The sequence below is a fragment of the Bison bison genome, unplaced genomic scaffold (genome assembly GCF_000754665.1).
Source record: "Bison bison bison isolate TAMUID 2011002044 unplaced genomic scaffold, Bison_UMD1.0 scf7180017864281, whole genome shotgun sequence".
NCBI classification, from domain to species: Eukaryota; Metazoa; Chordata; class Mammalia; order Artiodactyla; family Bovidae; genus Bison; species Bison bison.
This window is the reverse complement of record NW_011494853.1, coordinates 759,471-772,006: the sequence shown is the minus strand read 5'-3', so window position 1 is coordinate 772,006 and position 12,536 is coordinate 759,471. Positions and strand designations below refer to the sequence as shown.

The following is a 12,536-nucleotide window of genomic DNA, read 5'->3' as shown; positions in this document are numbered from 1 at the left end:
ATTAACTGTACCAGCAAATAATTAAAACAAACGGTCTCTACAACAAGCCTCTGTGGGTTGAGAGCCATGAGGACAGAGGTTGAGCCTTCACCTCTTAAAGGCTCCATCTCTTGAAAAAGAGTTAATAAAGTCTCCTTTTATTACCTATTGGCCCACCTATATTGGGTCAATTAAATTAAAAAGAAAAGGAAACAAGCAAATGAAAAGACAAAAGAGACGCTACCTTTTTCCGTACTTTTAATTACCATTATTGCACCAATACAGCACACATATGCTTTATATACATACATCTTAAACATCATTCTCAACTTTTCAGCAATTCAAATACATAATATATTATCATCTTGAGAATACAAAGAACACAACATACAGGAAGATTGAGAAAATAGGTTCCCAGTAGTTATTAGTCACTAGTGATTCTATAGACTTTCCTTCTAGTGTTTTCTATTGGAATTTTTAAATGTCCTGCCATGGCTCTGTAAGAATAGAGCTGCCTGGAACGGGAAGCAATGAAAACAAAATGGACCCAAAGTTTTTTAAAAAGAGTCAAGAAGGAAATCTAAGAGAGAGAATCTATTTAAAAACTAAATGTAAGGACTCTCTTCAGCCAGTAATATCCAAATAGGTACTAAGGGAAGAGGTGAGATCCTCACATTCACTCTGACAAAGATTGCCCCCTGACAAATCAGATAGCTGGAGCCCGTTCACTCAAGAGCGGGACCCCTTCACAGCGTTGTAAAAGGAATGGTGGGCAGAGGGAAAGTGGCAGGGGAGCTACTTGCTTCTCACATACCCCTGGTGGCAAGTATCACAGCCCTCATCCGGGCAAAAACTATCACAGCTAAAGCCATGGCTCTCCAGCTTCCTTCATCAATGACAATACATGTAATATAGCAGCTTTCTGCTGAAGAGCTGGTGGATTCACAAAGTAAAATGTTTATGAAAAGGGGCCAGATACCCAGGCAGCAAGGCAATGTGGGTACTGATCAACAGTTAAGTGCATTCAACCTCTCTACTCTACAAGTGAGGTTAAAAACCCCAAACCCTTTAAACTTTCAGTCAAATAATGGGGCCATAACAAAGTAACGCCGGGCTTCAGAGGCAGCAGCAAGATGGAGCTGCAAGAAAGTGACTGCTTCTCTAGAATATAACTAGGAAAACACAGCCCCTTGAGCCTCCTTCATCCAAAACACAACCACTGATCAAAGATGCTGCACTGTTTGACAGACACAAGAGTGGAAGCGCCACCAACACAACCCTCTTATCACAGGAAGGGACGCGTAAACGTTTGCGCTAGAGGGTAAGGGGGCTGCACCCACACCGGCTGCTCACTCACAGGACAAGCCTGGGGGAGGGCACACAGCAGAGACCCAGGACGCAAGTCTTTCCTCACACCTACCCCCTATCAAAATTCTGAATCTGTAAACACTGAGGTCAGTCTGTCCATTTTTAGAGTCTTCGGCTAATGGAAAAGAAGTTCCAAGGTTTTTGTCTCCCCTGAAATTGCTAGAAAGGGCTTCACAAAGAGGCATGCCAGGGTCTTGAGATAATTCTGAAATAAGAATTTAAAGATGGGGAAAATTTTTAGAGATGGTAGGGACTATTTCCCCCTCAGAGACCCTGGCCTTTTGAGCCCTGTAGAGCCAGCCACAAGCATCATTAAGACCCACTACTTCCCTGCCTTGACAGGGAACAGGAGCCGGGAAACACTTTCTTGGCTGCACTCCAAGGAACAGCACAGGAGGGTGACACCACCAGCCTGAATGCAATGGAGAAGCTATGAGAACGATTGTCCAGGATTTTGGTTCTGGGGAGGGAAGCGGCTCCGAGCCCCCCCTCTCAGATTGGTGCCCTCAAAGTCATTGTTATTCTTCACGTCTCTCTTGAACATCCCACCAGTGCTCTTCAGAACTGGACCCAGTTGGATGGCTGTGGTGCCTGGTTCGGAACAGAGCTGCAAGAGAGAACAGAGACAGCCAGAAGCATATTAGGATAGGGACTCCATTCTTAACAGTTTCCAAGAAATCTCTGCCCAGAATTCCTGAAACTGTACTTCAGAGCAATTGTGCTCACCAAGCCCTGCATCAGGCTACCCAAGTTCCATCCTGCCTGCGTGTGTGCGTGCTAAGTAGCTTTAGTCGTTTCCAACCGTTTGTGACCCCATGGACTGTAGCCCACCAGGTTCCTCTGTCCATGGGATTCTCCAGACAAGAATACTGGAGTAGGCTGTCATTCCCTTCTCCAGAGGATATTCCCAACCCAGGGATCGAACACACGTCTCCTGTGTCTCCAGCACTGCAAGCAAATTCTTTACCACCAAGCCAATGGGGAAGCCCAAGCTCCATCCCATAGTGATCTTATGCCACCATCCCAGCACTCCTGCACTCCTTACCTAGAATTCCTGCCAAACACCATGTATGACCTACAGATGCCCTGCTTTCCCAGATCAGAGATATCATTACATTGGCACACATCACTGATAGACCAGTTGAGAGGATGGTGGTTTCCCTACATTAATACCTGGATGCAGTGCTGAAGTCTCCCCACAAGTCATTGCTTGCAGAAACTGGAGCTGGTGCTGGTGTCGTGATAGGAGCAGGAGAATCCAAATCTAAAAGGATATCTGAGTACAAGGTAAGAGAAGAAACAGAAACAGGGAAACATAAACTTGTATTCACACAAAAACCTACACAAAAGTTCATGGCAACTTTACTTGTAATAGCCAAAAATGCAGTCAACCCAAATGTTCTTCTGTGGGTGAAACATACTGTGGTACATCCATATGATGGACTACTATTCAGCAATAAACAGACTATTGATATATATCAAAACAACCTGATGAATCTCAAGGGAATCATGCTGAGTGGCAAAAGTCAATCCCAAAGGTTATATACTGCAGGATTCCATTAACATTCCTAAGTGACAAAATTAAGAGATGGAGGACAGATTAGTGACTGATTGCCAAGGGTTAGGAACAGGGGTGGGGGTGAAGAGGGAGGAAGGTGTGGTTAAAAATGGGGGACACAAGGAGTCTTTGTCCTGGTGGAACTGTTTGGTGTCCTGAGCCTGGTGGTGGATCCAGGAACCTACACCTGATAAAACTGCACAGAACTAGAGCTGACCCTTGAACAATGTGGGTTTGAACCACATGGGTACACTTATGCATGGACTTTTTTCAATAAACACTCAGTACAGTACTACATGATCCGTAGTTAATTTAATATACAGATGTGGAACCACAGATATGGATAGTTGACTGTGAAATCATACACAGATTTTCTACTGCACAGGACAGGAATAGGCAAGAGATCAGTGCACAAAAGCTCTGCATTGTTCAAGGGCCAACTGCACACACAAATGAGAATACATAACCATGAAGAAATCTAAGGAAGATAGGCAGACAGTCTCACTGTCAATTCTGCAAAATGTTACCATTGAGGTTAACTGGATAAAGAGTACATGGGATTTCTTATTTTTTACAGTTGCATGTGAAACTAGAATTATCTCAAAACAAAAGGTTTAATTTTTAAAAAAAATAAAAATAAACCTTAGATATTATCCTCAGTGCCTTCTGGCAACACTTAGCAAAAGCAGCAGCCTAGAACCACTTTTACCTCAAAAATTCCAGAAAGAGAAAGTCTGCTCCTATAAGCAAACACTTATAATTGATTAATGATATAATTTTAAACAAATAATATTAAGTTATAATTAATTAATGATATGTTATAACTCCCAGATTCTAACACTAGGTTCTCTAATCTCAGGAAAATTCCTTTTCAAATAAGTTATAACTTTCAGATTCTAACACTAGGTTCTCTAATCTCAGGAAAATTCCTTTTCAAATTCTAATTTCTCATCTTTTAAACGGAAATGACTATATCTCTTCTTGTTTCCCACTAGACAGTAAGAACAAAAATGTACTCATAAACCCAGATGTTGTCTAATTTCCTCTCAACTGCCCTGTGAAGAAATGGAAAGGATTGAGAAATAACATTCACTGAATGATAACTACATGCCAAGTACTGAGCTAAGCGCCATCACATCATTTTACCCTCAGAGTCCTGAGCTAAGTTCTACATCTCCATCTTACAGGTAAGGATACAAGACTCACAGAACCTAAATGTTACCAAACACATCCAGATAAAAACTAACAGAGCTATGACCATAATCTTGGTCCATCTGACTCCTGGGCCTACTAGCATTTCACCAAGGTCCAATGAAGGAAACAGTCTTTTTAATATCTACCCATTTTTAGCCAAAAAATCAACCAGATACCATGACTCTCAGCTCACTAGAAAAACTTTAATCCCTTGCTGAAGGCTACCAGAGTCAACTTGTCAGTGCCAAGTGCCTTTAATAGCAAAACCACTGACACTCTCTTTGGCAAACAGGTTATTACTAATAAAACCCTAAGCTATGATTTCTCAAAGTTAAAAGTACTAGAGAGATTTACCTGCATCACTACCTCCATGATTGGATTTTGGTATGGGTGGTGGAGTGACATGATTGCTGATGGCAACTGAGGAGGATGGAGGGGGAATTGTGACTTTGCCTCCAGGTGGCGGTGGGAGTAAGCTGAGGCCCCCAGTCCCTGCAGTCTTGGGCTTAGAAGTACCTCCTTTCTTGGTTGTAATGTTCTACAAAAGAAAAAAAGGAGGGTGAGAAAAAGAAAGAGAAGTCATAGGCTTATGGAAATACAAGGAGAGGTGAGGGGAACCATACTCACCCCAATACTCAACTTGATGGTCTGCCCTTCCTTGAAGCCCAGATCCAACTTGGGACGACTATCCATTTCTTGAGATTCTTTGGAAATCTCAGATTCCTGTTTTACCCACCTTCAATAAAAGGGCACATTATTTTAATTAGGATTCCCTGAGAGCAGAGTTTGACAAATCAATCTGTGGCTAACTTATGTGAAACATGATTCCAGAAAGCAGAGTAAGGGAACATCAGACGTAGAAAGGAAAGGAAGAAAAGCCAAGGAAGAGGACAACTGGAGTTCAATACCACTGGGGAACTATACACAATGGCAGACTAAACATGTCCCTCCACGAGAGAGCACCTGGCCACCAATTCCCAGCCCTGTGATTGAGGACCACCTCTGACGGGGCAGGCCAGCTGCCCCCTCACTGAATGGGTGGCTTTCCACAACTTCAGAAAGTTCTGAGGCAGAAAAACCTGCCCTTTTCTACCAGCGTGCATGGTGCTATTCACCACAGCTAAGCCAAAAGCAAATGGGCTGAAGAAATACCGCAAGAGGCACAAAACATGTCAGTTACATGGAGTGACAAATCTGGCACGAAACTCCCCACTATCTCACAGAAAGCCCTGCTATTACTGTTATGCCCCTCCTCAGCCCCCTAAGAGCTACGGGCAACTTCCCCAGAGGTATAAACAGCAGCATCTTCCCAAACCAGTGTACAATGGGTTAAAAACATATTCCAGCTATAAGGATAGAATAGATACAAAGATAATGGAAGAAAACAGTGAACGGGACAATCACAGTCACAAGACCTAGTCTACCAAGTAATGAAAGCAGGAGGTAAGAGACAGTGCCCACTCAATGGAGGGGCAGCATTCCCCACACACTCAACCTGGTAACTCAGGACACGCTTCACTCACTTGAAGTGATCTTGCAGAGAGACATTGAAGTCAAAGGCATCACCCCGATCTGAGAAGCCAATGCCAATGAAAGCGCTTCGCCCTGTGAAAAGGATAAGAATCCTCCCAACAGGAAGCATGCCTGGGGCAAATGCTACTCAATGAAAATATAATAGTTACCATAACTAGACAACCTCTGTGAATGTAAAAGACTCTCTGAGAACTAGCAAACTGCATGCAGCCCATGGGCCAAATGCTGTCAGAGCTTGTTTTTTTAAATAAAATTTCACGAGAACAAAGCCATGCCAGTTTGTCTAATATCCACAGCAGCTTTCACACCATTGTGACAGAACTGAGTAGCTGCGAGAGCCCATGTGGCCCAGAGATGTTTATTATCTTGTGTCTTTAAAAAAAAGTCTGCCAGCCTCTGACTGGAGAAAAGATGCCTGCCATAAACACAGATGAGGTAAAGTAGTCCCACAAAAAGCCCTGCAACAATGAACAGGCAGTATTTGCCAGTTCTTTGGTTAGACATATATTCTGATTTATTTACGTCTACTTTTAATCACCTCTTGAACCTGTGTTTATAACTATTACAAATAACATGTTAATCCTTTTCCTCTAGCAACTGGAGTTAACTGTGGACAAAGAGAAGAAAAATTTTAGTAAACTGAAGTAAGATAAATGCACTGGGACACATTTCCGTTGATGTGCATTAACTATTTTCCAAATCTCAATTCATTCAAAATCCCCAATCCCTTACCAGTTCCATCCTGGATCCGGATTACAAAGTAGCGGCTGGAATCAGTCACTGTCTCCACGGCAATACCAGGATATTGTTCTACTGGTGCCTGAGCAAAGAGTTCCCCTGACAGGTAAGAAAAAGACTTCTTTAAGCAAAGGAAGCAAAAAGTCTAAAATTCAATTAGCAAGTATTTCCACTCCAATCCACAATCTGAAGAGATTCATAAAAGAACACCAAACCAACATCCTTAATATGGTAGAGGGTCACGAGTAGATTACCTGAAACTTTATCCTCGAGTTTGATATAAGCAACCTTCCCTTTTGAAGTGATTCGGAGGCGACCAGTCCAATCGGGTTGATCTAATTTCCAGTCAGATGCCCTAGGATAGAAAAATGGAAAGTCTCAGGCCTCAGGTCTATGTCTTTAATTTACCGAAAACCTACACACAATCATTTGCCATATTTCTATTTCCCTGTTCTGAATTACTTACTCTTTCTGCCTATTAAATAATCAAAAGACTAATTCATAATTCTCTCTACAAAGATGCCTCAGGTTACACACAGTCCAAAGCAAATAGAAGAAATGTTACTACTTAAGTCCAATAAGTATCAATAAAAATATGTAAAATTACCCAAAAAAGCAATTTAAAAATGTATCACAATGACACTATTTTCATACTGAGGATAGTACTTTATATAATAGTATTTTGCTGATCAGGGAACAACAAAGCCTACTAAATGAAATATACTGGGTAACAGAAGCCTCCCAAATCCCTAAATGTATTATCTTTCACTGAATTCAACCAATATTTACAGAGTGTGTATTAAGTCACAGGCACTATTCTAAGTATTTGGGATACAAGAGGGAACAAAGTTTAAAGCCATCAGGAAGCTTACAATCTAACAGGAAATAGATAATAAAAAACAAACAATAAATACGTAAAATCATTAATAGCTCAGAAGGTGCTAAATGCTAAGGTAAAAAGAAAATCCCAGGGCAGAAAAAGGAGCTCAGGAAGATAGTGGGAGAATGAATAGGTTGCAGCTTTCAAAAGGGTGGTCAGGGCAAGCCTGACCAACAAGGTGAAATGTGAGCAAAATGTGAAGGAAGTGAGAGTTACCCATGCAGATATCTGGAGGAAAAGCATTCCAGGTGTAAACAGCTGGTGCAAAGATGCTAAAATGGGAGCAGGCCTGCTATATCGCCCTCAAGCAAGGAAGTCGCTGTGATTAGAATACAGAAGGAAATGAGGTGGGAGAACTAACTGAGGGACATCATGGAGGGGCTCACAGGCCACTCTAAGAACTCTAGCTTTTAGTCTTAGTGAAGGAGAAGCCATTAAAGCAGAAATGTGACATGATCTCCCTTTTATCTCAAAAGGATTACTTTGCTGTGCAGAGCAGAGATGCAGCAATATGAACGCTAAAGCTGGGGATTAGCTAAGAGACTACTGTAGTAATCTGGGGGAGTCACCATGGTGACCAGGAAGAGAAAGGAGCACAAGTGACTAGACGATGGATATATTTAAAGCAAAGGCAGCAGGATTTTCTAATGAATGGATGCAAGGTAGAAGAGAAAGAGAGACAACAAAGACCAAGTCAAGGATGACGCCAAGGTTTTTAGCCTGAACAGAGGAGTTGCCAATAATTGAGATGAGAAAGACTACAGATAGAACATCTCTGGAAAGAAAGATTAGTAGTAGTTCAGCATTGGCTCTGTTAAGTCTGAGATGTCTAATAGATTTTCAAGAGGAGATACAGAGCATACATGTGAATACATGAAGCTGGACTTCAGAAAGACATGTAGATTAGAGATACAAATGGGAACATTACAAAACACTGAATACTTATAATCTGTGTTCTAGATGAATTTGAATGAAATCTAAGACATTTAAACATGAACCAATTTTACAAAACACTGCATTTGTGATTCTGTTTTGCAAGCAGTGTGGAAAAGGGAGGGCAAGGTAAAAGTTAATAACTCATCCCTTGGGAACCTAGAGACTAACACCTGCAGTTAAGAAGGTAACAATAAAGTATATCTGGGTAAACATATGTTTAACAAGATGGTAAGTAAATGGCAGACAGGAAGACATGAAAATTTAAATTAGGACAAATTCTGAACAGGATTTTACAACATACATCTTCGTCATGCCCTTCTCTCTTGATGTCCTGTCTCAAAGACCCCCAAGTACCTGAATCTGATCCAGTTCAGAGCATGCTCTAGAAGTCCTTATCTATTAAATTTTTTGAATAAGTCGTTACTTACTCCACTCTTCTGTCATGAGGTAGACATAGTGTGAATGGGCTACTGAAAATACTAGGAACAAGTTTACCAGATGCACTTCTTTGGACAGGTTCCTTGGTTTATTTGTATGTCTGGTGGCCAATATTTAACAAATTCTAAGTGAATGGATATTCACGCAGCAGCTTCCCCCAGCCCTGAACCTTAACTCCTCTCCAACTCCCCAGACCTAGCCAGGGGTACTCTTGATTTTTACTGGTCTTCGAAACGAACTTCACATATTTTCATCTACCTTGGCAATAAATCTTACAGCAGCTATGTGGAATAGGCATGAAAGCCTACTGTGTTGTTGCTGTACATTCACTCAGTCGTGTCTGACTCTTTTGGGACTCCATAGACTGTAGCCCAACAGGCTTCTCTGTCCATGGATTTTCCCACACAAGAATACTGGAGTGGGTTGCCATTTCCTTCTCCAGGGGATCTTTCCAACCCAGGGATTGAACTCGCATCTCCTGTACTGGCAGGGGGATTATTTACCACTGAGACACCAGGGAAGCTCACTAAGATACCAGGGAAGCTCACTAAGATGGCTGGAGGTTGAAAAAACTACTCTCTCTAAATGAAGAAAAGGACAATAACACAGTAACAATCCTTAACTTCAAAGTCCAGTATTCTTTTCATTACATTAAAACACAGTGTAGGGTTAGTAATGATTTAGTTGAGGAAAAGGGTAATCATAAATAAAATAAGGTTTTACAGGTTAAGAACCATTTTCTAATCGTTTATAAGTTTCCCACCAACCCATTCTCCTTCTATAAATCTGGTCAGTGAAAGTCCAAGAAGTGACAGCTTTACAGGTGAATCGACAGTTTATACAGGTGAATCAAAGTCAATTATTCCCTCTCATCTCAAAGAAAGCATTTCTGATTCCTATAAAGTCCAGTTTTTCCTTTAACAGCAGCCTAGAGGATAAATCATGCTCATAATATAAAATGACTTCTGGTAAACAACAAAAAAGATTACACAAAGACAGAAAAGCACTATTTATCAAGCACCTGTTCCAGGAGTTATTATGCCCATTCTTGTGAAAACTGAAAGAATCTCACAAAGTACATAATATTATACTCATCTTTATAGATGAGAAAACTAAAGTTCAAAAGATTTAAGTGACTTGCCAGAAGTAACCCAGCAAATAAATGAGACTCACAATTCAAATTTAATTCTGCTCTCTTCACTAACAGCGGTTGATATAAAAAGCCTCTTGTAGGATAAAATGTCACTAATAAGCATGGAAAACATAGAATGACAAGGAAAAGGGTAAGAGGAAAATTAAGAAATTGCTTTGACGGCTCAGTGCAGTTAACTGACATAAGAATGAAGGATAAAGTTAAAATCAAGACAGAGAAAGCAGATGGGTAAAAGGTGTTTTTAAAAGCATGAAGCAGAAGAAAAAGGCTTCCCTGGTAGCTCAGTCAGTAAAGAATCTGCCTGCAATGCAAGAGACCTGGGTTCAATCCATGGGTAGGGAAGATCCACTGGAGAAGGGAATGGCAACCCACTCCAGTATTCTTGCCTGGAGAATTCCATGAGTCTGGCAGGTTCATGGAGTCGAAAAAAGTCGGACTGAAAAAGAACTGAAACCCACTTCAATGTTTCATATCTTTTAGGAAGTCTTAATACCTAAAGTTAGGGGTCATCAGCTATTTTACCTTATTTGACAGATCGATCAATGCTAATTTAAGTGTAACCTATTCTTTTCAGTCAACATTTACAGAGTCTCCACTATGTGCAGGAAACTGTGCTAGATCCTAGAAAATGTTTAAAAGATCTTCTAAGTTTAAGAAGACCTCAAGTTGTTCATAGTCTAGTCTGGAGAACTGGGACAACAACCAAAAAATTAGTACATTGAAAGAAGGCAAATGAGAGAGTCAAGAACAGGTACTACGGAGGCACACAGAGCACACCTAAGCCAGAACAGAAAGGTCAAGGAAGGCTGGCTTGGGAGAAGAGGTCTCAGCTGACTCACAGGTATTAGTCCCTGTGACTATCATCAAAAAGCATGTAGAGTCTTATTCACAGTCAGCAGGGGTCTGATTGAAAGCTTGAAATTAGGATTACCTTTTAGGGTTCAACCCACAGGATCTAGTGCACAGGTCAGCAAGCACAAAGATACTGATTCAGGATGAACGAACCTCTGATAAGGAAGTACAACATAAGACACAGGGAGAGGGTAATTTTTAAGCCGAGGTAACAAATGCCAAGAGGAAAATCATGCTGGTGATGTGAGTCAGAGAGAGAAATCAAAATACTATATTTATAGACTGCTTTACTGTTAACTAAATTCTTTTTAGGAAATTCATTTTTAATTATTTTTCACATTTATTATGATTTCATTTAACCCTCCAAAAACTTCTAAAGGTACATAGCTAGAGCAGGTTTTATTATCACCCCCTCCCTTTTTTTTTTTTTCTATTTTACAGATGAGAAAACTTAGGCTTGGAGAGGCTAAAAGATTTGTGTCAAATCACATAGCTGTTAAATTGCCAGGGCTCACACTCATATTTTTTAACAGGTAACCCAGTTGAGTTGCAAGTTAATTCTTTGGACTGCATGTCCGTAACTTTTGACAGCATCCTCAGGCCCTCATAGTCATTGGATTACAAGATGGTTAGTTAGCCCTCCAGATAAAATGCTGTGTTAACTCTGAAAGCAAAAGCTACATGAGAACAGGGAAGGAAGGCTTGAAAATACTATAGTACCACCTATACTATAGTATATGGTGGATGACTGTATTTGGTGGCAAGACTGAACTGCACAAAAGATAAATTATCTCATCCAGAGAGGGGCCTAAGACACAATAATCACCAACAAATGCGCACCAGGTATTGGAAATGGGGGGTACGGGGGCAAGGAGGTAGGGATGGGACGATAAGGGTGACAACTTGAAGGACGCAGGGATGAGCGAAGGAAAAGGTGACTGGCCAAGGCGCAGACACGACAGGAAGAGAATGAGGAGCAGATGGGTAATCCAGAGGGGTCCGGGGGGAGAGCGGTGGGAGGGTACAGGATGGTAATCTTTTTTTTTTTTTAAAGAGGCGGAAACAAGGATGTCGGCAGTCCAGAGTGGGGAAACAGCAGCGGAAAGGGTGACAAAAACCCAGGTGGCCAGGCTAGCAAGTTAACAATCCAGAGGAGGCAATGGCAGGGACGGGCGGCCTGCTACCTGAGAAACCAAGTGTCAAGCCTGACCGGGTAAGCGCGTGCCACAATGACTCGAAGTTAGTACCTGTAACCGCGGTTGGAGGCCCGAGGCGGAATCCGGTAGACGCTGACGTCAGGCTTCACACACAGTACAGACTCGTACTCCAACTCGGACGCCATCTTGGCTCTGCTCGCAGGGCCGCTGGGGGCGGGGCGTCAGCGCGGGGGCGGGACGTAGAGCCGGGGAGCTGAGTTCCAAAAAACTTCCGCTGACGCACTTCCGCTGACGCTACTTCCGCGAGCGTTCGGCCGGCGTCCTGAGATTAACCTCTGTTGGCGCGGGTTACGGAAGCCATGTTGAAACCTGGAAACGGTGAGGTTGCGTGAATCACCATTTTGGGTAATGGCAAGGATGCCCTCCAAGTGCGTGATTCACGTTAAGGATATCTCCATCCCCGAAAAGCGAGGAGAAGAAACGCCATCTTGCTCTCGGCAGGTACCAGCAGTGCTCTGGGAGAACGACGACCATTTTGAAGCCTGGCGAATTTTTTTCTTCTAAGAGTCACTTCTTAACCGTAGTTTTCAAGAGAAAAGAGGTATTCGCGGGTCCGTAATCCCAAACTGGATACCTAAAGAAAGAGGAGAGTGAAAAAGTTGGCTTAAAGCTCAACATTCAGAAAAAGAAGATCATGGCATCTGGTCCCATCACTTCGTGGGAAATAGATGTGGAAACAGTGTCAGACCT

General features: G+C 42.0%; 1 protein-coding gene across 1 annotated transcript; it reads right to left on the bottom strand.

Annotated features, from left to right (window-relative positions):
- Nucleotides 1-220: 220 nt before the first annotated feature.
- Nucleotides 221-11,993, bottom strand: NECAP1 (NECAP endocytosis associated 1). Its single transcript, XM_010849362.1, has 8 exons — nucleotides 11,877-11,993; nucleotides 6,625-6,725; nucleotides 6,365-6,469; nucleotides 5,623-5,704; nucleotides 4,727-4,835; nucleotides 4,454-4,637; nucleotides 2,521-2,623; nucleotides 221-1,954 (listed from the first exon to the last, which is right to left on the bottom strand). The coding sequence occupies exons 1-8, from the start codon at nucleotides 11,969-11,971 to the stop codon at nucleotides 1,906-1,908; spliced, it is 828 nt and encodes a 275-aa protein (XP_010847664.1). The 5' UTR covers nucleotides 11,972-11,993; the 3' UTR covers nucleotides 221-1,905.
- Between the last annotated feature and the right edge of the window lie 543 nt (nucleotides 11,994-12,536).

What these genes read in the sequence shown, in the direction of transcription:
- NECAP1 (XM_010849362.1), bottom strand. Translation starts at nt 11,971, where the DNA reads ATGGCGTCCGAGTTGGAGTACGAGTCTGTACTGTGTGTGAAGCCTGAC. An exon ending in GCCTCCAACCGCGGTTACAG is followed by an intron (nt 6,726 to 11,876) that starts GTACTAACTTCG and finishes TTTCTATCCTAG; the next exon opens with GGCATCTGACTGGAAATTAG. An exon ending in ACTCGAGGATAAAGTTTCAG is followed by an intron (nt 6,470 to 6,624) that starts GTAATCTACTCG and finishes CTTACCTGTCAG; the next exon opens with GGGAACTCTTTGCTCAGGCA.